At 42.6% G+C, this 27,236-nt stretch overlaps 1 protein-coding gene across 3 annotated transcripts in view; it reads left to right on the plus strand.

Moving 5' to 3' along the window:
• The window catches only part of LOC116501378 (ubiquitin-associated protein 2-like), a 115,776-nt gene that overhangs the window by 42,772 nt on the left and 45,768 nt on the right, over window positions 1-27,236 (plus strand). For all 3 annotated transcript variants that reach the window (XM_032206897.1, XM_032206898.1, XM_032206899.1), the window contains exons 5-9: window positions 1,499-1,652; window positions 3,386-3,463; window positions 18,449-18,503; window positions 19,030-19,133; window positions 26,987-27,039. In XM_032206897.1, the coding sequence (XP_032062788.1) occupies window positions 1,499-1,652; window positions 3,386-3,463; window positions 18,449-18,503; window positions 19,030-19,133; window positions 26,987-27,039 (444 nt within the window). The remainder of the gene's footprint in view (window positions 1-1,498; window positions 1,653-3,385; window positions 3,464-18,448; window positions 18,504-19,029; window positions 19,134-26,986; window positions 27,040-27,236) is intronic.

Here is a 27,236-nt window from a genome sequence, read left to right on the forward strand (position 1 = left end):
GGTCCATGTTACTTAGGTAAACTTACTATATTTGCTCCTAGCTTTTCACAGTTGCGTGAGATCACCAGACATAAACGGGCATTGCTCACACTGGATTGCAATGATAATGTTGAATTGTGTGGTGTTGCAGCTAGAGTGGCATTGGCAATTTTAGTGCCAGGAGCAGCAGCTGCGGCCACACTTAATAACTTAGAAAAATTGGCATGCTGGGCTGAGAAGCAAGTCCATGCCACGACAGAGATACTTGAGGAGATGTTACCAGATCAAAATAGTCTGCGCCATGCGCTCTTACAGGATCAAGCTGCTATTGACTTCTTGCTCCTGGCTCAAGGGCATGGGTGTGAGGACTTTGAGGGAATGTGCTGCATGAACCTTTCTGATCATAATGAGTCAATTCACAAATCCATTACTTTCCTGAAAGAGCACATGAGAAAGATTCAATATGATATCAGTCCTTTCAATCAATGGCTCACTGATTTGTTTGGAACGATGCCTAGATGGTTACTGGGATTAATCAGAGAGGGATTAAGGATTCTATTTGTTGTGGTGTTAATCACGCAATCATTTTGTGTTGTATTGTAATAAATGTGGTTAAAGGGTTACTTGTAAAAGTGCTACATCAGGCTTGGTTTGCTCAAAAAGAAAAAGGGGGAATTGTTGAGGGATTTTTGAAACAGCAAAGATCCCATGGCTTGCTGCAGCTGAGCAAATCAAGCTACCTGGACGACTATGAGAAGTTCCCATGACAGTGTTCCCACATCGCCCAATTGAGGAATTTAGAAAAATATTGTTGCCAGCAGCTGGCTTCAAGGCCGGGATCTACGTGACTGCTAATCACAAGGGGGTTGTTTTCTTGCAGGTGGGGTTGTTTTCTTGCAGTTGTTTGTCTGAGTGCTTTTGACCAATAATCTTGTGTGAGACACTATCCGCCCCTATTAAATTGGCTATAAAAATAGTCAGGCTATTTGGGTAATAGAGAGCATGATCTGACCATACTAGTGTCTGTCGTGTTTTCGGCCGTTCTTCCTGCTACAGATGCTGTACATTTTCTTTAAAATGTGAATATTTGTTTTATTTTATTAGTTGCTTTAGGCAGTTATACTACACTCTGTGCGTTTTCCCTTGTTAGGTTTATGGAGGTAGTTAAAAGGGAAAATGTTGCTCTGTTTTTTCTATGTTGTGGTTTTATTTAGGCTTCTTTGGACTAGTTAAAATTGATATATAAAATTTTTATAATTAATGTATAGCTGGAAATATTTGGTGTTCTCACACTTCATAAGAAAGTTCAAGTTCTGTAAGTTGTTTCTTTCTTGTCTTTTCCTAAAAAATACAGCTTGGTTTTCCACTTGTGTCAGTGTAATTTCTGGTAGGTATTTACTGATGTGATATTATACAAAAACTTGTTTTTTCCTATGACCTGGAGGGGTGAGAGGCAGTAGTATACAGAGAAGCCTCTTTTTTTTTGACGTTTATATCTAATTCTATTCTATCCAAATAGACTTCTTGGGAGACTGTAGGGGGAAAGAAGAAAAGCCTTGGAAAAGAAAGTTCAGAAAACAAAGAGAACAGAGAAAAACGAGGGGACAGAGAAGTGAGTCGTGGACGGGGAAGTTCCAACAGACGGGGAAGAGGAGGCAGCCGTTGCCGAGAGTGTACGTACGGGGGTTCATTTTTAAAAGCTTCAGGCACTTTTCTTGCAGGTGAAACTGGTTGAGAGCAAATGCGTAATGGAATAAAAATGTCAGAGGTATAGCTCCGTGCCTAAGTGGTTATAACTTGTTTACATGACAGGTATGCTTGATCTCTCTACGTGACTTAGTTTTGGGATAGTCTGTGCTTGTATTTTTCAGTTTCTGTCCTTTTTTTTTTTTATTAATTGATCTTGTGCTTACTGGTCTTTTATTTAAGTTTTATAATTGAGTCTTTGCAAGACTGAGAGCAAGTATTTCACTGCACAGCTGATATACTTTGTTTCTTTTAATGAAAAAAATATCCAGCTTTGACTCCATCTCCTTTTATGAGTGGGAGAACCTGAAAATGTTCTCATCTTCTCATAAGGGGAATGAAAAGACTGGGATCATTATCGATCTCTAGCATGTATTACTGACGTAAGCCAGCCACGGGTGAGTTACTACAACGGAGAAAGTGCTTTGTGAACTAAAACATTAAAAAAAAAAAGAAAAAGCTACAGTTTATACAGGTCCAATAGGACCTTGTGCAAAAGAGGACTAATATTTTCCAAAGCAGGTAGCATCACAGTATCATCCAGGTTGGAAGAGACCTCCAGGATCACCTAGTCCAACCTCTGACCTAACACTAACAAGTCCTCAAACACATTAAATTGCTATTGGATTCACATAGCCTTTTTCTACTAAGCTTTCTTAGCAATGTCTAAGCTACATGTATTGCCTATAAGAGCCATCAACAGCACTGACAAATGAGCAGAGAATGGAGAGAGATGAAAAAAAAAACAACAATCCTTTTCCTTTAGAAGCAGGAAAAAATATTTACAACAATCGCCAACTTTTCTAATTAATTATTGGAATATATTAAAATATTGTGCCGTTGAAAGCATTGAGAAGCTCTGTAGAATAGAGTAACATCAAAAATGAAAGTGAGAGGCAAGATTTTTGCCAGAAACAGATGCTGTTTGTTTCTTTCCTAAACTGAAACTAAAGATTTTCAGATGGTTACCAGATCTTGTGTTTTCTTCCCACCTTTTTATGCATGTGTTAATGGTTTTGCTGCTGCTATTAGGACAAACTGTGCAATACAAAATACTCAGCAGTGTTTTAAGTGGACAGTCATCAATTTTCTTCAGGGAGCCAGCCATCTTTCAGAATATCTACATATCTACTCAGCAGTTTCCCACAAAATAGAAGTTGTAGTGCTTTTCAAACATCTAGCCTTCTGTCACCATCATCCTCTGATTTAAATACAGAGGAGAGTTAAATTCTTGTTGTGTAGGGATGTGACACTGACAGATAGGAGATTTGGTGTTCTTGGTTATCCCTTATTCTTCCACTGTTGCCAACTAACACATTCACAAGAAAGTAAAGTATGAGGCAGTTCGTTTCTTCCCTATTCAGAGAAGTGGGACTATAACTAATTTAATAGGGTAGGCTGCAAAGCGCTGCACTTCTTCAAAAAATAAGCGTCTGATATGTTTCCCTCTTAACAGACGTTTTCCTTTCTAATTGTCAAATTCCAAGTAAGCAACTTGCTTGTGGCTAGGCCTGCAAAGAAGAGGGGTGACTGAGATATCTTGACCATACCACTCTGAAAATCTTATATTTCCTTTTCAAAGGATTCAATTTAAGCAGATGGCTATATTGTCTTACGTATGAATCTCTAAAATTTCTGTTAAGCTGTCTTCTCTCCACAGTTAGAGATGAAGAGAATGGATTGGACAACAATCAAGGAGACAGGCCTTCAGATTGTGGAAAACGTGGCCGTGGGAGAGGTGAGATGGTGGCATTGGTGTGGGACTGGCCCTGATTTCATTTCCTGAAATGGAATCCCCCCCCCACATGTGTTTACTTAAAAACTTAAGCATTTGGTTATCCTTTGATTCCATAAGCACTTCAGCCACTTTTAATTTAGTTACTTGCCACCCCCTATAGACCTTCTCATTGTTTGGTCTTAGAGTGGCTTAAAGGTGATTTATATCAATTATTTTTGCAATTTTTCGTGTGGTATGCTGGTGTGCTCTGGCTATCGAGAACTGTTTTCCCAGATCGAATAATGGTGGCCTGGAAGTTGGAGTGCACTGGGCTCTTCAAGATGTACATTGGCAGCAGGAAAGCACAAGATTCCATCTGTGGAGCTCTCGGGGAGGGATTTGTTGTGTGCTTGCCCCATTTCTTTGGGGTAGATCCTGTTGTTAGGTTTGTCTTCTGCTTTCAGTACCCAGTCAGAGAGCATTAGCTAACTTAGCAGCTTTTTGGTGAGAGAAGTTTTGGCATGAAGTTGTTGATAAGGAGAGGTGTGGAAAGATCACTGTGGAGTCACAGGTAGAATTGTGCATCCTGTAAAAGAGATGGGAAAGATGTTGACAATGGACTTGATGCGGAATCAAGGGATGCATAGTTTGTTTGGATTTTCATGGGTTTGAGTGGAAAGAAGCTTGTTTTTCTTAAAGCAAGAGGAAGGGAAATGGGTAACCTGAGATTGTATTGGGAGATGGGTATTAAACTGATGAAGTGCACAGCAGGGCTAACATAATAAGTAATGTCCAAGTTATGGAAAAACATTCCTACCTTCAAAAAAGGACTTTTCTCTTTGGAATATCCAGTAACGAGGCATTCAATGACTGGCACATCCAACTTCATTGTCTCCAAATCTGTATCTTGAAGGGAGTGGAAAGATGCAAAGATGTGTAGCTTCCAGAGGGTTGTGAGTGACTTGGTTGTGCATGTAATCAGCAGATCAGCAGTCATGAAATGGCTTGTGCAGAGAGCCCTTTGCAGGGGAGGGTGTGGTATATAGTGTTATAGGTGGAACTTAAGGCTTTAAGTGTTTGCTTTATACAATAATTCTTTATACAAGTTGTAAATACAAAGTTAGGATTTTTTTTAAGTTGTTGCGTGAAACTTAAAGGTTAATTTCAAGTTCTAGTTCTTGATTTGTTTTTAAGAGCAATTCATTGTGTTCATTGTCAACTCTGTCGCTCTCCAGATGAACGTTGTGTCTCAAGCCAAGGCACTTAATCATCAGTATCAAACTGACATACCTGACTGAAGAAACAGGAACAACTTAAACCAATTTCTGTTCACTGGGATAGTGTATACAGTGTATCTGTATCTCTACCCAGTAGTTTAGACTCTACATTCATGTGAACAAAGTGTCTTGATGAAGTCTCCTCAGCTGTCTGTGATAAATCCTTTGAATGGCTTCAGGATCATTATATTACAAGTGTGTGTGTTATATGGCAGGAAATACCTAATTTAATTTAATAATGCAAGCCCTTGAAATCTGCAGGGAATGACATAAAGCTGTGTATTTCACATCTTTTCAGGGATGCATAACCTCCTGGTTATTAGTAGATATAAGAAAAAAACTTTTGCCATTTTATTCAGTAGTCTTTATTTGCTGTTAAACAAAATAATAGTCACATTTGGGGATAAAGTACTTCAGCTAAAAGTATATAGATTGGTAATGTTATAAATGAAGTCTCAACTCAATCTGAATTTAGTAATATTTATAAAAGGAATATTTCTAAAAGGTATAAAAGGCAAGTAAACAGCACTGGGTGTGCGGGCAGTCTACGCTCCACCAACACGCACACACAAACATCAAACATTCTAAATATACAGAACATTGCTTTTACATGCTAAACCCGAGTATGCCTATACATATGTACAATCAGGAAAGGTAACAAACAATCCTTTAAGTTCCATGATTTAACAGTCTCCATTTTCCATTCCTTTTGAACAATATGTCTCGCTTTAAGTTGTCAAGCAACTTGGCCTTCGGGCCTTATGTATCCTGTTCTTCCCAGATCGAAGAAAAGCATATCCATCTCCATTTCAAGGCCAATGAGGCCTGGGTCAAAAGGCACGTTCAGGTCAACAGGGGGCGTAACAGCAAAAGCCTTCGATGGCTGTAGCAGCAGAGGGGCCCATGGCATAGCAGTCGGATCAGTAAACAAGCCCGCAGCTCCCTCACTATCTGGCAAACCACACGTTTCTGACTGTGGCTCCACATGGCTCTTTAAGGCCTCAGAGACTGCTCGCCAGGTGCTGAGCAATCCCACTGCAACCTTGTCGTTTTTAGTTGCAGAGTCCCACACCTTGACCTCAGTTTGGTCCCATATTTCAGGATCATAAACTGTCTGATTGTTAATAAGAAGAATAAGCTGTAAGGTTACCAGGACAGTCTTTGTTCCTAAGGACGTATGATTCTCCTAAATGCGCAACTGCTTACCAGCGAGGGGCAGTTGTGTGCGCGGGTTCGCTTCTCTCAGCTTGAGCTTCTTCCCAGCTCTGGTGTGCCCATTTCCAGATACTTTCTATATGAGCTTCTTTGAGCGGTTTGCTACGTTTGGCCAAACCTATCTTTATGAGGCGATCAACGTGCCTGTTCCCGTCCTGGTCTCCGTTCTGCTAGCCTGTTCCTTTTCATTCCTTCTTTCTGCTTCTTTATTGATGACATAACTTCATCGTGTTGCCTTTTTTTATCTTGAGGGCAGGCTCTTCTCCCCACAGCAGTCCTTTTCAAAAACAACTTTTCATTGGTCAAACAACTTTGCAAATAACAACAACAGCAAACCCCCAGAAACTTCCATGCTGTAATAGCTGGAGAACAAGCAACCCTGAGACTGCATGGATTCTCCTGAATCACCCTTCTTTGTTCCCTCTAAACTCTTTACATTCCTGATGGCCTCATCGTTAAGAGTCTGATGTTATCATCAACCACGGGGCTTGCCGACCCCCATGGCCACACTCCCACATCTCCCCCTTCTTTATTAATATCAACCATTTTCTTGATACGAATTACCACTCCATAGATAACAGTAATCACAACAGAGACCTTTTTTTTGGAAATGTTTCGTGCAGTGTGTTTGTAGGAATCTAGGAAACATATACAAAATTAGGGGTTAGCTAATATGCAAACAACGTACTCCAGCTATTTTAAGGTATCTTCTCAGGCTGGAATTACCTTACTGGCTGCTTTCTAGAGGGAGATTTGCTGGGCCATCACATTACTGCTTCATTGTAGAAAAAAATAATTTTAAGAAATGACATGCACTGAAACCAGCAGAAATGGGGTAGATTCAGTGGTGATAGTGAAGTATTCATTGGGGGAGGAAAAAAGCAAAGCTTGATTATAAGAATTTCAGCTTTAGTGCTGTAGGCAGCACTAAGTGCTGTAGTTTACTGATGTGGTAGATCTTCTGTGACTGTGCCATTTACAGACTGATCTTCTGTTAATGACTGTGCCATTCCTTGCAACTATGAAGGGTAGTATGTAGACAGCATACAAACAGTGCTGGTTGTTGGCACTCAGGAGAGCAGGGATTTGAAGTAGATCCATGTTGTCCTTTAACCCGGCCAGCAGCTAAACACCACACAGCCGTTCGCTCACCCTCCCCCCACCCTCTCTGGGATGGGGGAGAGAATCACGAAAATGAAGCCTGTGGGTTGAGATAAAGACAGTTTATTAAGACAGGAAAATAATAATAATAATAAAAATGATGACGATAATAGTACTACTAATAATAATGTGTACAAAACAAGTGATGCACAATGCAATTGCTCACCACCTGCTAACCGATGCCCCCCACCCCAGCTAGCCACCCCTATATATTGTTAAGCATGACGTCAGATGGTATGGAATACCCCTTTGGCCAATTTGGGTCAGCTGTCCTGGGTCTGTCCCCTCCCAGCTCCTGCTACACCCATAGCCTGATCGCTGGCAGGACAGAGCGAGAAGCTGAAAAGCCCTTGGCTTGGTGTAAGCACTGCTCAGCAAAAATTAAGACATCAGCATGTTATCAGCACTCTTCTCATCCTAAATTCAAAACACAGCACCCTACCATCTACTAGGAGGAAAATTAACTCTGTCCTAGCTGAAACCAGGACAATATCCACCCCTTATTCCATACCATTTATGTCATGCTTAGATTCCATGCTTCCCAATACGTTCCAGTTAGTCACCACCTTCATATATGTATATGAAATGTCCATTAAATTTGTTTAGTCTTGACTGACTTGGGGCTCCATCTGTCACAGCAGTCTTTTTAGGGCAGAAGAGATAGTGTGTGGTGTTAGATCGTCAGATATTGAAGCCCGTTCTCATTGCATCACATCTCTGTGCTTGTCCAATTCTATCAAAAGCAAAAGCAATCCCACAAATGGTTTTGCCTTTTCCTGAGGCAGGAGTAGCCCAGACTGTTTTACCCAGCATGTTTCTGACGTGCACTACAGGAACTTTATCCCCTTCTACAGTACATAGCAGGTTTGATTGGGCAGGTGCAACTCGGTTGGCAGATCCCCTAGTATTGACTAACCAGGTGGCCTTTGCCAAATGTGTATCCCAATTTTTGAATATCCCAGCACCCATTGCTTTCAATGTAGTCTTTAACAGTCCATTGTATCGTTCAGCTTTCCCGGAGGCTGGTGCATGATAGGGGATGTGATACACCCACTCAATGCCATGTTCTTTGGCCCAAGTGTCTATAAGGTTGTTTCGGAAATGAGTCCCATTGTCTGACTCTATTCTTTCTGGGGTGCCATGTAGCCATAGGACTTGCTTTTCAAGGCCCAGGATAGTGTTCCGGGCGGTGGCATGGGGCACAGGATATGTTTCCAGCCATACGGTGGTTGCTTCCACCACTGTAAGTATGTGGCGCTTGCCATTGCGGGTTTAAGAGAGCGTGATGTAATCAATCTGCCAGGCCTCCCCATATTTATATTTCAGCCATTGTCCTCCATACCAAAGAGGCTTTGACCGTTTGGCTTGCTTGATTGCAGCACGTTTCACATTCATGAATAACCTGTGCAATAGTGTCCATGGTCAGGTCCACCCCTCGATCACGAGCCCATCTGTATGTTGCATCTCTACAATAATTCACCTTTATGTTGCCAGTCCAGGTCCACCTGAGCCACTTCAATCTTAGCAGCCTGATCCACCTGCTGGCTGTTTTGATGTCCTTCAGTGGCCTGACTCTTGGGCACATGAGCATCTACGTGGCATACCTTTACAAAACTGACTCGATTCACCTTCTCCCTCAGCAGCTTCTGCAATTCGTTGTGTAGGACTCCATACAGCAGCCTTCCATCTCTGATGCTTTCCCACAATACGACAGTACCCATCAGTGAAGAGGGCATATTGCTTCTCATTCTCTGGTAGCTTGTTGTACAGTGGGGCTTCTTCAGCACGACCCACCTCCTCCTCTGATGATATCCCAAAGAATTTGCCTTCTGGCCAGTCCATAATCACTTCCAAGATTCCTGGGCAACGGGGGTTTCCTATTCGAGCCCACTGAGTAATCAGTGCAACCTACTTGCTCCATGTAGCATCAGTTGTATGGTGTGTAGAGGGGACCCCTTCCTTTGAACATCCAGCCTAGTACCGGCAGTTGGGGTGCCAGGAGGAGCTGTGCTTCAGTACCAACCACCTCTGAAGCAGATTGAACTCCTTCATATGCTGCCAATATCTCATTTTCGGTTGGAGTATAGCAGGCCTCAGATCCTCTGTATCCCCGACTCTAAAACCCTGGGGGTCGACCTCGAGTTTCCCCAGGTTCTTTCTGCCAGAGGCTCCAGGTGGGGCCGTTCTCCCCGGCTGCAGTGTAGAGCACATTCTTTACATCTGGTCCTGTTTGGACTGGCCCAAGGGCTTCTGCATGAAATATTTCCTGCTTGATTTGTTCAAACGCTTGTCGTTGCTCAGGGCACCATTCAAAATCATTCTTCTTACGGGTTACTTGGTAGAGCGGGTTTACAATCAGACTGTAATTTGGAATGTGCCAAAACCCCACGACACCTAGGAAAGTTTGCATTTCTTTTTTGCTAGTTGGTGGAGACATAGCTGTTATTTTGTTGATCACATCCATTGGAATTTGACGACGTCCATCTTGCCATTTTATTCCTAAAAACTGGATCTCTCGTGCAGGTCCTTTGACTTTATTTTGTTTTATGGCAAAACCGGCTTTCAGAAGGATTTGGACTATTTTCTTCCCTTTCTCGAAAACTTCCTCTGCTGTGTCACCCCACACAATGATGTTATCAATGTACTGCAGGTGTTCAGGAGCTTCCCCCTGCTCCAGCGCAAACTGGATCAGTCCATGGAAAATGGTAGGGCTGTGTTTCCACCCCAGGGGCAGCCGAATCCAGGTGTATTGGACTCCCCTCCAAGTGAAGCAAACTGCTGCTAGAGGGATGGAGAAAAATGCATTAGCGATATCAATTGTGGCGTACCACTTAGCTGCCTTTTGATTCCAGTTCGTACTGGAGTTCTAGCATGTTTGGCACAGCACCCCTCAGTGGTCGTGTGACTTCTTTCAGGTCACGATAGTCCACTGTTAGTCTCCACTCACCATTAGACTTTCACACTGGCCATGTGGGACTATTAAAAGGTGAATGAGTCTTGCTGATCACTCCTTGGCTCTCCAATTGATGAATTAGCTTATGGATGGGAATCAGGGAGTCTCAGTTGGTGCGATATTGCCACCAACGCACAGTTGTGGTGGCGATTGGCACCCACTGTTTTTTGACCCTCATCAACCGCACAACAGAAGGGTCCTCTGAGAGACCGGGCAAGGTAGATAATTGTTTAATGCCCTCTGTCTCTAAGGCAGCTATGCCAAAACCCACCGGAACCCTTTTGGTTCCTTGAAATGTCCTCTTCTAAGATAGTCTATGCCTAGGATGTACGGAGCATCCGGGCCAGTCACAATGCGGTGCTTTTCCCACTCATTCCCAGTCAGACTCACTTCAACCTCCAATACAGTTAACTTCTGGGATCCCCCCTGTCACTCCATAAATACAGATGGGCTCTGGCCCTTTATAGCTCGATGGCATTAGAGTACATTGTGCACCGGTGTCTACTAAAGCCTTATACTTCTGTGCGTCTGACGTGCCAGGCCATCGAATCCACACAGTCTAATAAACTCGATTGTCCCTTTCCTCCCCCTGGCTGGAGGCAGGGCCCCCCTAACCCTGGTCAGAATCTTCTTCGTTTCTGTGTTTGAAGGACTGCCTGCTGGAAGTTGGAGCAGCAAGCTTTTCAGAGAACCACTTTTTCCCGATGGTTTTCTTTTGCAACTCACACACCTGTGCTTCTAGGGTCATGGTAGATGTCCTGGTTTCAGTTAGAACAGAGTTAATTTTCTTCCTAGTAGCTGGTAGAATGCTATGTTTTGGCTTAGGATGAGAAGAGTGCTGATAACACCCCGATGTTTTAATTGTTGCAGAGCAGTGCTTATACCAAGCCAAGGATGTCTCAGCTTCTTGCTCTGTCCTGCCAACAGGCAGGCTGGGGGTGCAGTAAGAGCTGGGAGGGGACAGACCCAGGACAGGTGAGCCAAACTAGCCAAAGGGGTATTCCATACCATCTGACGTCATGCTGAACAATATATAGGGGTGGCTAGCTGGGGGAGGGGCGCCGGACTGTTCGGGGTTAGGCTGGGCATCGGTCAGCGGGTGGTGAGCAATTGCATTGTGCATCACTTGTTTTTACACATTATTAGTAGTAGTACTATTATCATCATTGTATTATTATTATTATTATTATTATTGTTGTTGTTGTTGTTATTGTTATTACTATTTTCCTGTCTTATTAAACTGTCTTTATCTCAACTCACGGGCTTCCCTTTCCATCTCTCTCCCCCGTCCCAGAGAGGGAGGGGGAGGGTGAGCGAACGGCTGCGTGGTGTTTAGCTGCCGGCCGGGTTAAACCACGACATAGATTTTCCATCCCATTTTCTCATGTCCTCTCCATGGTCACTTAGGTAAAACCACAGGGTGGCATGGGGTGAGTACCCACCATATCGTCTTCCTTGTGTGGATGAACACTTACCCTTGATAGCTGAGACACCGGTTTGTATGAGTGGGTAGGAAAATAATCTCTCTTCAAGTTGGTGGAACTTTTCAGACAATTTCTCAAAAGTATTCTCTTTTAGTTGGTGGACACTGGTTTGTTCAGGTGGGGCGGAAGATAGAATATCTTTATGTTGGTGGAACTCTTCAGAAAGTTTCTCCACAGCTGAGACGCAGGCCTGTAAGGAAGAGGAGAGACTTTCTTTGTACTGCCGGAGTTGTTTAGCCACTTCATCCACTGTGGGTTCCTCATCCTCTTTCCAGGCCATTATTGCCAGTGAGCTGGCATATGATGATGGTGCATTCCATACAAACTTCTGCCACATGGGTCGTGTACACCTGACTTCATCTGGATCTGTGGATGTTTGTCTGAGGTCTGGATCCTCATAAATCACCTCCCGTATGGCTAATTCCCTCAGGTACTGGATTCCCTTCTCCATAGTGGCCCACTTACTGGTAGACATAGAAGTTCTTCCTTGAAGGGATACCTTTCCTTCACTGCTGAGAGGAGACGCCTCCAGAGGCTGTGAGGTCGTGCTCCATCTGCAATTGCTTTGTCAATGCCTGTGTCTCTAGCAAAGGATCCCAGCTGCTTGGATTCCCTGCCCTCTAATTCCACACAATTGGCTCCGGTGTCCCAGCACTGGAGCAGCCAGGTGACAAGCTGCTCACCTATTCAGTGACCAAAATCTATTTGCACATCTCGTAGCTCATACTGGGATAGGCCTTCTGAAGTTATTGATGCTTTTGTGATATCTTCTTCTTCATCTTCCCGTTCATGTGATGGCCCATCCACTTCGGAGTAGCCCATCTTGTCATCGTCTTCCTCCCCAGTCTGAGTAGGAGTGTCTCTGTGTTCTAAACGAAATGACTTTTGCATCCGTTGTTTTATCTTCGCTACAGGGGCAACTTGCACTGCTACAATCTTTTTTCCCTGACCCAGCTGCAGGGCCATTCGCAGGGATTGGAAGAACTGCAGGGCCTGTCATGGGCTGGAGCAGCTGTGGGGTCTGTCGTAGGGGTTACAGTGGCTGCAGGTGTTGGAGTGGCCGTTGGGCCTGTCATGGGACTTGGAGTGGCCACAGGGTCTGTCACTAGAGTTATAGTGGCATTGATTGCAGCTCAGTAGGCATAGGCCAGGCCCTAGCACGTTGCAGTGATTTGTGTCTCTGTGGTATTGCCAGAGTCATGACACCCCTTTTTCAAGCATTCTATCAGTATTTTAGGATTTTGCAGTTGTTCAGGGGTGAATTTCCAAAGCACTGGAGGTGCCCACTGCTCTAGATTCCTGCCTATATCCTCCCACGCTCCCTGCCAGTCACAACTATCCTGCCTCAGGACAGATCTCTGGATGAGATTCCAAAGTAGGTTTTTAACCTTAGACAAAACCTGAAGTGCATTCAGGAGATATAACAATAACAGCATGCTAGTCTGAACATCCCAAGGATATCCAACATCTTGGAGAACTATTGTAAGTATCTCAGAGGATAAGAGGGTGGTGAAGGAGAAAGGGAGAGTGAACAAGTAGGAAAAAATATCTTCCCCTGTCCCCTCCACAGATTGGCTCCCTGAAGAAAAAAAGCAATAGGTGTAATTGTTAATAGTTTCCAAGATATGGTTTCCAAAGTAGAGTTGATGACAGTGCTGAGTACAAATACCAGGTTAGAGTCATGACCAGAAATTTCATCATATCATAAGCCACTGTTGCACTGCACAGTACCATAATGATCTTAAACCAGGGCCTGGAAAGGATAAACAGCACAACAGGGAGCACATACAGAAAGTAACGTGCTATAATACTCAATTTCGAAAACAGGCACAGCAGACCTGAGATCAAAGCAATCAATGCTGTGACTAGCAACTATTAAGCAGGTCTAATACTTATACCAATTTTAGTTTAACACACTCTGGTCAGATCTGTCATTATCTCAACCCTTCGAGCCCCACGTTGTGCGCCAAAAGGACTGTTGAGGTTTAACCTGGCCGGCAGCTCAGCACCACACAGCCGTTTGCTCCCCCTCCCCCCTCCCTCTCTGGGAATGGGTAGGGTGTCAGAAAGAAATGTAAACCTGTGGGTTGAGATAGAGACAGTTTATTAGGACAGAAAAGAAAGGGAAATGATAATAATGATAACAGTACTACTACTACTGTGTACGAAACAAGTGATACATAATGCAATTGCTCACCACCCGCTGACTGATGCCCAGCCTAACCCCAAGCAGCCGGCCCCCCCACCCTGGCTAGCCACCCCTATATATTGTTCAGCATGACATCAGATGGTATGGAATACCCCTTTGGCCAATTTGGGTCAGCTGTCCTGGGTCTGTCCCCTCCCAGCTCTTGCTGCACCCCCAGCCTGCCTGCTGGCAGGACAGAGCAAGAAGCTGAAAAGTCCTTGTCTTAGTGTAAGCACTGCTCTGCAATAGTTAAAACATCAGCATGTTATCAGCACTCTTCTCATCCTAAATTCAAAACACAGCACCCTACCATCTACTAGGAGGAAAATTATCCTATCTGAAACCAGTTCAGTATGCAGTACTGAGTGATTAAGAGAAAGCAGAAGTGTGCCACAGGATGCAACATCCCTGCTGGAATTGCTTTGCTTCTCAGCTGCTAATCTGTGCTTGCCGAAGTGTTTGTAAACTTTCATTTGGAAAGGAGTCAAGGAACTTGGGTTTTGTAACGTCGCCTTCCCGTCTGTCTTTCCACAAATGAATTTATTGAATGAGCTTGATTTTGCTGTTAGAAACATACTATAATGGTGATTGATAATTGTATCAAAGTGATTATATTTGATGGTTATGTCTTCAAGACTCTTTATTCTTGAAACATTCCCTTTATTTGTGTTTCAGACAGCTGCAGTGCTATATATAAATTAAAGAACTATATAGGCACAATAGTTCTTGATGTTTCTGTTTGGTACTATTCCCTCATTTTCAGTTTTAAGTGCAGGTCTGGTTGTCCCCCTCTCTTCTACCCCATGTTAAAAAGGGAATGGTAGAGCAAGAAAAAAGACTTTGAAAGGTACTGGGAAGATTGCTTTTATGGGATGTAAGGAATAAGCAAAGTATCACAGAATCACAGAATTGTAGGGGTTGGAAGGGACCTCATGAGGTCATCGGGTCCAACCCCCCTGCCAAAGCAGGTTCCCTAGAGCAGGCTGCTCAGGTAGGCATCCAGACGGGCCTTGAATATCTCCAGAGTAGGACTTCGCAGACTGCAAAACAGAGGGTTGTGGTAGACATCTGTAAAGTTTCTAGCGAGAAAGTTCTGTGGGGAAATGAGTTCATCACTCATGCAAATATGAGTGAGGGGATATTAAATCAGTAAGTTATAGGTTCAGAACGAATGTAAGGAAGTGGTTTTAATATATGAAGTTAACCTGAGAAACTCTTTACTTAAGGTCTTGTGGATGCTGAAAATTTATATGTGGGGTGTTTTGACAAATGTATTCAAAAAAAATCACAGGAAAAAAAAAAAAAACAAAAAACAAAAACAACAACAAAAAAACAACAAACATAACAACAAACTAACTAACCAAATTGAAAAACAATGCTGAATGAACAAGGCTGGTGAATTATGTAAATTGTTTGGCTCAGGAAGTGTCTGAGCTACAAATGGCTGAAGATCAGGATTGTGTCCAGAGGAATGGTGTTGTGGTTTCAACTCTTATACGTTTCCACAGACTTTGACGGTAGTCAATGACAAGATTGTATGTAGATCTACTTCTCGGCTTCATTCAGCACATAAATTATTAGATTCATGTGTAGCAATTCAACTCGTTTGCAAAGTGAAAGTGGATTTATCACTTGTACTTCTGTTCCTGAATTCCTTTCCTTTTCATTCTTTCAGAGCAATGTGCACATGGCAAAAATGTGGAGACCAACACCAAATTAAATCTAGCGAAACAGAAATAAAAGTGAAAGGGGAAAACATGAGGTTTTAATTTTGGATTTAAAGTACCTGACAAGGAACCTTTCAAACATTTCCTGGCTACGTAAGAAAATAGAGCAGTGTGCCTTTTTCGTAAATATCAGACTAGTCCAAATTGTGTTTGTGATAGCCTATTTTTTATCTTAAAAAGTTAAGAAGAAAAGATATCTGGAAGAAAATGAGCTTCTGTAACCAGAATTGCATATCTAAACATTTTCTTGTTTTAAAACCTTAGCACAGTTGGAAAAGAACATATTTGAATTTGCTTTGCCAGAACTAGTAAGGATGTTGGTTTTTCTAAAACAGGAATGTGATTATGGGAGTTTTGAACTCCCAGTGTGTTTTACTGGAAACAGAAAATCTCCCCACCTGCTTTCTTTTCTGGAATGAATGCTGGAGAAGTTAACTGTAAAGTGACCAAGTGATGCCAATGTGAACCTAGTTGACTGAGATGTGCTGGAGAGCATAAAAGGAAACAACACATGATTGAACAGTGTTAAAATATTAAAGAAAACAAAATCTTTTAAATATTTCATCACTTAAAATTATGGCATTGGATAGGGTAGTAGCAGGAATATTAATTGGAATCAACTTGAAGCATAGCTCCCCACTCTTGGTTTCCTGGAACAGAAATGAGTAAGCATTTGATAAAATGTTAATGAATTTGTTTTGACAAAAAGCATTGACATGGTTTTGTGAAATTAAGGGAACCCACTGAATTTCAAGTTCGGGATTAATTTCCAAAGTGATCTGATACAGACAAATCTTTGCTGGCTAATAGTCTTCTAAGACTTGTAACGTAAACAGTGTGATTTCTTTTACAGTCAAAATACTTTAAAGTTGTTAGAGATTCTTAATGTTGCTTTTAGCTGGTAATTTATTGTGCAGATGCTGGTACATCATCTTATGTAAACCTCACTTGCTACAACCATCTTCCGCTTTATATGCTAAGGTCATTCTTTGGGATTTTTGAACTTGAGAGGCTGGGAAGGCTTTACCTCCTTTCATGCTAGCTATTCTAGCTGATGTTTCTATATCTGATGTCTGCCTTAGTCAAACGTATTGCTGCTTGTCTGTTTCTGTGGTTTGCAGCTCCTCATTTGTTTCATAGCTGAGCTTTTCCAAAAAAATGTTGTCCTCTGTTGTGTGCTCCATTAATAAATGCTGCACTGGCTTCTGTCTTTGTGAGTCTGAGTGCTGCAACCCCTTTATGCCATGGACTAGCTCCCCAGGTTGGGGATATCAGCTGGGTGAAGGAGAGGCATGAGGCTCCAACAGGAGGTTCAGAGCCTGAGTTAGGATCAGTTGGTACAGTGGGGTTTGGGGGAATTACATTTATGGCTAAATACACAGCCCCATGTTGTGCCCTCAGTGAAGAGGGCTGGCAATTGCTGGATGGCAGCTGGTGTTACCTCCTTGCTAACCTCTCTCCTTTCTCCAGCCAATGGTGAAAAGAGAGCAAATAGAGGAAAATGTAGAGATAGCAGGCCTGGCCTATTGTCAGGCTTCAGTTCTGTGTTCCTGTTCCACAAAAATACCATGTGTGCCTGGATGGAAATCCTTCTGCAGATTTTCAAAGCTTCCCTGTAGCTAGCAGTATCTTGTATAGAGTATGGGTAAACTCTGACAAAATGTGGATAAAGCTATCCTGGTATCTCAGTGCTTCTGAGAAGTCCTTAAAAATGTAGGTAGGTAACATTTTAAATGACAAGAAATCTTTCAAAACTTGCACAGTGAACTAGGGCAAGGGGGAGAACGAGTGGTGAGCAGAAGGAAAGGAAAGTCATTAGAAAAGGAACTTCCCGAACTGGTTTTACCATGTCCTGGAACTATTGCTCTAACTCATTTTAAATAGTACCCTGAAAATAAGGGGTAATTTTGATCCAATTTCAAACTGCCTATGCTAGGTAGTTCTGATGTTTGGACAACCCGTGCATTGGGGATTTAAGATTATAATATTTGTGTTCTGGTAAACTTGTAGTTGCTTTCTAACTTGTAATTACTGCATAATTTTGTCATTAAAATAGACATCGCTTTGTTCTCAGTCTGCAGCTCTTGACCTGCTCCTGTCCTTGTAATATGAAATCATAGTTCTCAAAGAAAACCAAACACACAACTGGAAAGGCCTCAGATATTGATATCCTAAAAAGGCATAAAAATAAAATCATTATAGAAAATGATACATGTAAGAAATTAGTTTCTAGAGGCTTATGTAGAGCTGTACTGTATGGATGGTTAAGTAATAAAATCTAAATGCCTTGTTGGTGTTAAGCTGCATGCAGAAATAAAGCCATTCACTGGAGCAAGAAGCTTGTGAACTGAGGCTGGAATCAAAATTTGGGACAACAAATTTTTTGTTGTTTAAATAGAAAGAAATTTTTGCGGGTGATAATGGGAGTTGTTTGAGTAATCTGAATTGAGTAATTTTCATGTCAGTGACTACAAGTAAGGGGCAAATGCAAGGAATGTGTGGTTGCAGGCAGGAGAAAGTGCAAGAAGGTAGAGGTGGACAAGGGAGTCTGATGGAAAGAAGGAAATAAATGGTGTACTTAAATTTTCTTGTCACCAACAAGGAGTGACAGAGAATTTCTGGAGAGACCAGACCATGCATGAGGGCTGGGCTGTTAGAGCTGCTTAGGCAAGAGTGAGAAATTAGAGACAAATTTTTGAACAATGGCTACTGACTTGGCAATGGCAGCCTCATTTGGGATGAGGCTTTAGGTAAGTCCTTTTGTTAGAATTTTGAGCTACTTCTCTAGTTACAGAAAAGCCAGCAAAGAATGGAAGTACTACTGAAACGTGCAGCGAACTGTGACTTGCGTATGGTAGGGAAACATTCTCCTGTGAGAAAATTTGGGAAGGAAATATATTTTACTGTGGTAGTTTACTTCAATCATAGTATTTTCTAATGTGACAGACTAGTGACCGGCTCCTTTTCTGCTGTTGCTGTTAAATGGTGTTTTCTCTCCTAGGGTTTGGACGTGGCAGAGGGAGAGGAGCGGGGAGGTTTTCAGCCCAAGGCATGGGGTAAGAAACATACAGAGCACAGATTTCGGAGAGGGTCAAACTCAGTGGCAAGATTATTTGCCACTGTATGTATTCATATTGCTGTATGTATGAAAAAATCACTACAGATGCAAAAATTCATATATCCGTTAGATAATAACTGGATTACTTCTGTCTTAATCCAGCGTTTGACTGGATACATCTATAGAATCCTAATCTAAGTTCACTTGATGTTAATGTGTCAAACTTGGAAGAACCCATTTGTACTTATCAGTAACAACCACAGCTGAGCACATAAACTAATGCTTTAGAGGATGGGGAGGAGATAGGTATGCTGTTAACTGCATTTTCAGGAATTCTTATTTTGGTTCAGTTTCTCTACAGTTTCCATGCTTTTTTCTTCCTTCTTTTCTCTTTTCTTCTTTTTATTTTTTAATCCGTGTCTGCTCATAGAGGAAAAAAAATAATCTTTGGAAACCAAAACTTTTGTTTTGTTCAATGAATGACCCATGTGTTCTCTTCCATTTCTTAACTTTTAAAACTCTAGGACATTTAACCCTGCAGACTATACGGAGTCTTCTGCCACTGATGGCTTTGAGACAAAATCAGAGATTTGGGAGATTGGTCAGAATGATGCAGATGATGGAACTGGTAAGATGCTTCCAGAAGTGGAAGGATTGGAATGAAGACCTGTAGCAAATGGCAGTTAAAATAACTGTTCTGTTAGTATTCAGCTACCTTCTGAAAATGTGAATACATCTCACATGGCACAGATAGTAGTTCATTTTTATAGCTTAACTACTGCTGAATTGCAGAGCGCATGCTGTAGCTCAAGTGACTCTCCGGTTAAACTGAGGGGAAGGCAATTTGCAATTTTTTGTTTTAGTACTAACAATCCCTTGAAAGTCAAAGGGTTATTGGAAGAGTTATTGGAAGAACCTTGTATGTAGAGAATTGTTTAGATATCTTAAGTGCTGCTTAAGATTTCACCTAATTGAAGTTAAGATTGCAAGTACCACTGAAAATGATTGGTTCACAGGCATTGAGTAGTAGGATCTGAATGCGTAAGTAGAAAAAGAAAAAGGAAAATCTGTTGATAAATATAAATCCACTTTGTGACACTGCGATGACTGTGGAAGCTCTACTTACACAACACATGAACTTGAGCATGTGAGTTTCTGGGATGGAGGAGAGTTCCAAGATCTGGTGCCTTTGAAGAGAATTATTAACTAAAACCTGAGTAGGCACTTGAACAGAAGCCAGAAGAGCAGTCTGCCTCTGAAGATAGAGGCAGCTGTATGTTTCTACATGGAGTTTCAAGTATGAAGCGTGCACTCCTGGCTAAAGGCAAGAGACAAGATGGTCTGGAAAGGAACCACTTCACAGTCATTTCATGGTGATTCAGAAATAAAGAATGTGACGTGCTTGTCTGTGACTTGGAAAAACAAGATTGCTGCTTCTCATAGTCTGTGGCAGGAGAATAAGACCAAGGGAAGCCTGTGCCATGATGGAGAAATTAATGTATGTTATCATTCACGCCTGGAAACCATTGACTGACAGGAGAGATTTCTTGTTTTTAAAAACCCAGTTGAGTGACTTATGATCTTTTCATTCCTGAAGCTAGCTGAGATGATTTTTTTCACAACCTCCATGTCAAATGTGGAAGGAAAAGACTGATATTGGAGGCCATCGTGTGCTTCGTAGAGCACTGCAGTGAACCTCTTGAGGTGCAGCTTTCTAAACTTCATAAAAGCCATTTTTCATTTAACCGGAGAAGGCAGTAACAGGCTCAGAGTTTAGGTGGTCTTACTAGGCAGCTGTCTTGTCACTTGAGAGCTACTACTGCCTGGCAATCCAGTGTGGGAGAGTGGCACTGAGGACATTAATGGTCATTGGAAGGGGAGCTCTTTTTGCATCTTTCCGGGGAATTGCATTTTAAGTGATGTGGTGGTGTAGCACAAACAGGAGCATGCCTTTTACTTTCACTCATGTTAGTTTTTCAAATAAGTTTATCAGGTAAGGAGTTAGAAGAGCAGCTAATGACTTGAAAATACCCTTAAGAATACTGATGCTGATGTTTGCTGTATGGTAGCAGAGGACAAGATGTGTTGTCACAAGTATAACAGAAGCAATAAAGTTGACTGACTAAAGATATTCAAGAAAGGCATGAGGACGCTGGAACAGAGGTAGAAAATTCCCTGGTTATTTATTAATGATCACAGTTAGGAGGCTGTGGTTTATAAACGACTTTGGCTTGTGCTCTGCTTCCTAAGTGAGCTTGAATGGTGGTGACCCTCCCTGTGAACTGTATAGCCTTTGTACATGTATGCTGCCTCCTTGCAACCTGTTCCTCTTGTGGGCATCTCCTCAGTCTTCAGTAATGGAAGAATTCTGCCCAGGAGTAAGAGTGGGTGAAGCTGAACAGATCCCTTGGAGAGAGTAAATGTGTCTACATGAGGAGGTTTGCTGTGAAGGAAATCAGTGGAAATTAAAAGCACACCAGCCTGTGTGTGTACAACTTGTTTTTTGATGACATGTCCATTTTTGCTGTTAGGCCCTACGCATATTAGCGAGAACTGCATTGGATTTCAGTGAAGCAACTTAAGGCATGTATGGGATGTTGGGGAGTGTGAGGAGAGGTTTGCTTGGCCTAGTTGGCTCTTAGGTGTATGAGTGTGGGGAGTTTCCTGCGATATAGGGGTGTTTGTCAACATAGGGAATTTCCTCCGTAATAATTCGGTGAGTGGAAACGTAAAGTAGATGACTGTGAATGTTCTTTATGGATGTTAAGTAACTTCCTGCTGCTAATTTTCCTTTACTTTCAGTGAGTGTAAAGGCACTATAACTGACAAAACAAAGTCAAAATGCCTGTGTATATGTATCAGTATAGGGAGAAAATTTTATTTTGCGGTGTTTCTTCTTTAGACAAGTGCTGGTCCCATATCTTTTCATCCACAATGAAAGAAACAAAATTAACGCATTCTTGTTATGTGGAGGATTAATGTCTTCTGTTTGCAATTTCATTAAAAAGGAGGTAGGGTGCAGCTACCTGGAAAAACTAAGCCAGTTTTGCATATTAAAATGTTTTCTGAAGACAGAACTCCACAGAGAACTTAAATTTGGAGAATGAGTATTTACAAAGTATTTCCTCTTTAAGCCAGTGCTGGGAGAGGATTAACTTAAAAATTTTCAATTAAAAACAAACACATTATTTGCTTCCAAAATGTTGCTTCCATGTGTGTAATTGTATTCCAAATAATTCAGCATCCTAATTCTTATAGAAGTAATGTTCTACAGAAAGGTAAAGGGAAGGGACAAGTGGAAGGAAACAAAATGACCAAGTCTTATCCAAAAGGGATTATACTTGAACAATTCATCTGATGCTTTTTTAGAGGCATGCTGAGTTTTCATTCTCTTACTTTTTTTTTGTAATGCCCAAGGCAATGGGAGATCCTGAACAACAAATTGCACCAGTTCTTAAGAAAATAAATGAGGATGGAGGTGCTCACCTCTCAAAGTAGACTAAAAATGGATATTGTATTGTGGTAATTTACTGTTACCTTGACTTTGATAGTGTTTCATAAATTTCACAGAAAAACTTTATTCATATCATCTTGGTTATGAGCAGCCTGCAATGACTCTGAAACTGAAGAATGACAACCAAGAAAGAAAAAAATAAATTATAGTGTATCTGTCAAGGGGGAAGAAGGGAATTGGGTAGCTTGGAAGTTGCAAGGAAGCTTTTTTTTTTCAGGACTGCTGTAGGATTCAGAAGGAACACTTAAAGGAATCATTCAGATCTTTCGAAGATATAACCCAGAAGAAAAGGATTAATATATTATACTTATTAATACAGAAGTTTGAGATAGACCAAAATAAAATAATTTGGGGGCAAATACATATGGTTGAATAAAAAAAGGGGAGGGGGAAGTGACAGGAAGTGAGGAATTGGAGGAAAATAGTTGAAGCTGTACCAGAACCGTATGTTATACTTTATTGGCTTGATGACTTTCTGAAACTGAACTTTTTGCAGAAGAAAACATGAAACGGTCAGAGATGGGAGTGTATGTTGAAGCTGATAGACAAGGATCCTTGAAAACATAAAGCATAATTTCAGTGGAAAACAGAACTGTTAAACAGTAATACTTTGCAAGGCATGGGGTAAAGGTTGGGAAGAGGATTTATGGAGCTACAATAATACCAAGGTGGATTATGGACAAAAAGGAAATTGTTAGACTTGTGGCAAGATCAGACTTAAAGCCTGTCAATGCCAGGAAGCTGTTAGCAATGGGGATTTAATTCAGAGAAGAGCAATAAAACATCTGACGTTGGAAGGATTGATTTTTGGAAGGCAGTGTGTTAATAAGTGACAATGATGAACTTAGCCTGGGTCAGCTAATTAAAGGGTGATGGGTTGCGTTCAGTATTTGAAAGGTGTGAATGCACAGAAGTGTAGTCATGAGTAGAAGCAACAGATAAGTGTTAGGAAAATGTCCCAGTGTTATTCCAAACAGCTCCAGTCTCCAGAAGGTGTGGTGAGAAATGCAAGGGGCTCAGGTGTGCTTTGCCAAGGCTTTTCTTTCTTTGTTTTACCAGATTCTGAGCTCCGTTGGGGAGCTCTGGCACCAGTGCAAGGTGTGTCTGCTGCAGAGATCACAGAATCATAGAATTGAAGGGGTTGGAAGGGACATCAAGAGATCATCGGGTCAAATCTCCCTCTGCCAAAGCAGGTTCCTTAGAGCAGGTTGCCCAAATGTAGGCATCCAGACAGGCCTTAAATATCTCCAGAGAAGGAGACTCCACAACCTCCCTAGGCAGCCTGTTCCAAGTGCTCCATCACCCTCACCGTGAAGAAGGTCTTTCGCATGTTGGTACAGAACTTCCTGTGTTCCATCTTGTGACCATTACGCCTTGTCCTGTCCCCACAAACCACTGAGAAGAGGTTGGCCAAATCCCTCTGTCTCCCACACCTCAGGTATTTATACACATTGATGAGATCCCCTCTCAGTCTTCTTTTCTCCAGGCTGAACAGACCCAGGTCTCTCAGCCTTTCCTCATAAGGAAGATGCTCCAGGCCCCGTATCATCTTTGTGGCCCTCCGCTGGATTCTTTCCAGGAGATCCCTGTCTTTCTTGTACCGGGGAGCCCAGAACTGGACACAGTACCCCAGGTGAGGCCTGCCCAGGGCAGAGTAGAGGGGGAGGATCACCTCCCTTGACCTGCTGGCCACACTCCCTTTTAATGCATGCCAGGATCCCGTTGTCCTTCTTGGCCATGAGGGCACACTGCTGGCTCATGGTCAACCTGTCGTCCACCAGGACCCCCAGGGTCCTTCTCCTCAGAGCTCCTCTCCAGCAGGTCGTCCCCCAGCCTGTACTGATAGATGCGGTTGTTCCTTCCCAGGTGCAGGACTCTACACTTGCTCTTGTTAAGCCTCATTTGGTTTCTTCCATGCCCAGCTTTCCAACCTGTCCAGGTCTCATTGAATGGCAGCACAGCCTTCTGGCGTGTCAGCCACTCCTCCCTGTGTCATCGGCGTACTTGCTGAGGGTGTATGCTATTCCCTCATCAAGGTCGTCAATGAAGATGTTGAACGATACTGGACCCAGCACCAACCCCTGGGGAACACCGCTAGTCATGGGTCTCCAGACAGACTCTGTGCCGCCGATCACCACCCTCTGAGCTCAGCCAGTCAGCCAGTTCTCAACCCACCTTACTGTCCACTCCTCTATCCCACACTTTCTCAGCTTTGCTAGCAAGATGTCGTGGGAGACAGTATCAAAAGCCTTGCTAAAGTAAAGGTACATCCACTGCTCTCCCCCCATCCTACCCAGCTGGTGATGCCATCATAGAAGGCAACGAGGCTGGTCAAGCACAACTTCCCCTTGGTGAATCCATGCAGACTACTCCTCATAACCTTCTTCTCTTCTAATTGCTTGGAGATGGCATCCAGAACAAGCTGTTCCAACACCTTTCCAGGGACAGAGGTGAGACTGACTGGCCTGTAGTTTCCCGGATCCTCCTTGCCCTTCTGGACAACTGGAGTGACATTGGCTATCCGCCAGTCTTCAGGCACATCTCCTGTTCTCCAGGACCTTTCAAAGATGATAGAGAGCGTTTCAGCTATCACCTCTCCCAACTCCCTCGGCACACGTCGATGCATCCCATCGGGATCCATGGATTTATGTGCATTGATCCCACTCAGATGCTCCCAAACCACTCCCTTGTCAACCAGGGGGGAGATCTCCATTTCCCAGACCCTTTCTCCTCCTGCCAGGGTCCAGGAGTCCCAGGGGGGAGTCTTTGAAGCAAAGATTGAAGCAAAGAAGGCATTCAGTATCTCCGCCTTCTCAGCATCCCCCGTTACCAGGACACCCTTCTCATTCAGCAAGGGACCCACATTATCCCTAGTCTTCCTTTTACTGTTTACACATTAAAAAAAAAAAAAAAAAAAAAAGACATTATTATCCTTTATCTCAAATGCAAGCCTCATCTCTAGGTGGGCCTTAGCCTTCCTCGTCGCGTCCCTGCAGGCCTTGACAACACTTCTGTACTCCTCCCAAGAGGACAGGCCCTTTTTCCACATTTCATAGACCTTCCTCTTCCTTTTGATCTTATCGATGAGCTCCTTGCTCATCCACGCAGGTCTCCCACCCCCCTTCCCCGATTTCCTACTCTTTGGAATGCACCGATCCTGATCTTGGAAGAAGTGCTGCTTAAATGTTGCCCAGCTCTCACAAGCACCCTTGACTGCTAGCAACCTAGCCCATGAGATACTCCCAAGCAGGTCCCGGAAGAGGTCAAAGTTGGCTCTCCAAAGCTCCAGGGTTGCAATCGTACTTTTTGCCTTACTTCTTCCACCAAGTTCCATCTTAAACTCCACCATCTCATGGTCGCTGCATCCCAAGCTTCCCCCAGCCTTCACATCCCTAACAAGCCCATCCCTGTTGGTAAGAAATGGGCCTTGCTCTGGTCAACGTGAGACAAATCCAGGCAGGGCAAATATGGGGATGAATTTCTTTAAAGAAGAAATATCAGAGGAAGAGATTGTGTGCTGGTCAGGAGAGGGGAAAGAAAAACTCTCTCAAGAGTCCTGTTCATGATGCTTTGCGTCCTTTCCATTATTTTTGTGGAAAGGGGTGGGTTAGGCTATAAATTTGAGGTGCTAATTTTGGTGTGCTTTCATATGATCTGTAGTTATTTTTCAAGTGCCTTGATATTTCACAGTAAGAAAGATTCCCCTAGTTAGGGGCTGTGGTAAAAACAAGAGCAAGATATTTCAGGCAATGTTATATTGTTCCACAGAGCTAATCCAGAGTGGATGTTACTTTGCTCAGGACTTGCCAAATAATTTTGGATTCCAAGGTATAAAATCCCTCCCTTCTCTCCCTGTGTGTATCTCTCTGTGGTTGGCCTAGATCACTAGATTAGTGCCGTTCAGCCCTGCTCTGGCTTGGCTGCTGCTTTCTAAAAGAGTACAGAAGGTAGCACTAATTTAGTGATCCTGTCACCACAAGTGGGATTTGTTGCTGTGTTTAGGGGGCTTTTGTTTCTGATGTGTCTCCAGGAGGTTTCTGGTTCAACAAAGGATGGAAGTCCAATCATAGTTCTTCTGCTTTTGTGCTTGATGAAGGTGATGGTACCAGGAACTTCAAATGCTGGTGTTTTCTTGGCTTGTGGTTTTGTAGTTCAGATGGCAGCTCAGGTTGTTGCTGGGTTACCCTTCCCTGTGCTTATGCTGGTGGGCAAGGCCTGGCAGTCTGTTCATTGCTCTTGCATGTCTGTGTCTGCTGTTTCCTAGGGAAGGGATCAGGTTTTTAAATCTGTAGGGTCATTTCTTGGAGTTTTACCTTTGCTGCGTGCTATGGACTGGGTGCTGTGCTCTGGTGTTTGCCAAATTGTGCTGCCAGTGATGGGAAGAAATGTTTTGCAGCTACGGTGGAAGCTTATTGACTCTTCTGCTGCCATGATATCAATTATATATGTTTTAAGATCAAATCCTTCTGGGAGGAGAAGGGATTTGGGTCCCTCTGCCCTGAGGAGAAGGTTAACAGGTTGGAAAGGAGCCTCCAGAAGCATAACGTTGAAAGTGGGATTACGGATGTCAGAGCAGGTGTTTTGGTTGTATGAATTTGTTATGGAGCTGGGAAATCCTGTGGAGGGGCTGAGCAATCCCTCCCTGTCATGGGGGTGGATATGGGAGGAACTTCTTGATAATGTTTGATATTAATCACTGGTTGCAGACATGCCTTTGTGTAAATTATGTCTGGGACCACAGTGGCTAAGAAACTCCTGAAATCATAGACCAGAGCTAAAAAAAAAAAATACTTCTCAAAAGCTCAAATCTGCAGACCAATTTCCTAGGGCTGCCCATGTTTCCAGCCACCATCTCCTCACATTGTTTTACTAATAATCAAAACAGAAATGCTTATAATGCAGAAGGGTTGAAATATGACATATTTTTAGCTGGTAACTGTTTTCTTTCCTTCCCCAAATTGTAATAGGAGCATGGAAGAATTCAATAGAAGAATGGACAGCAGAAGACTGGAACGAAGATGTAAGTGTCCCTTCCTAGATAGACAGCATTCATTATTTACCTTTTTCAGTCTTTACGTTGTTTTCAAAACCTCAGTGCTCTAATTCTTTCTTGTAGTTATGCAGTGATGTTTCTTGCTGTAATTCCCATTTAAGAGCATATATTTAGAAAAGCTTAATTTTAAATCAAATTATGTCAAGAAATATCTTTATTTTGCT

Source organism: Aythya fuligula, chromosome W (genome assembly GCF_009819795.1).
Source record: "Aythya fuligula isolate bAytFul2 chromosome W, bAytFul2.pri, whole genome shotgun sequence".
Lineage (NCBI taxonomy): Eukaryota > Metazoa > Chordata > Aves > Anseriformes > Anatidae > Aythya > Aythya fuligula.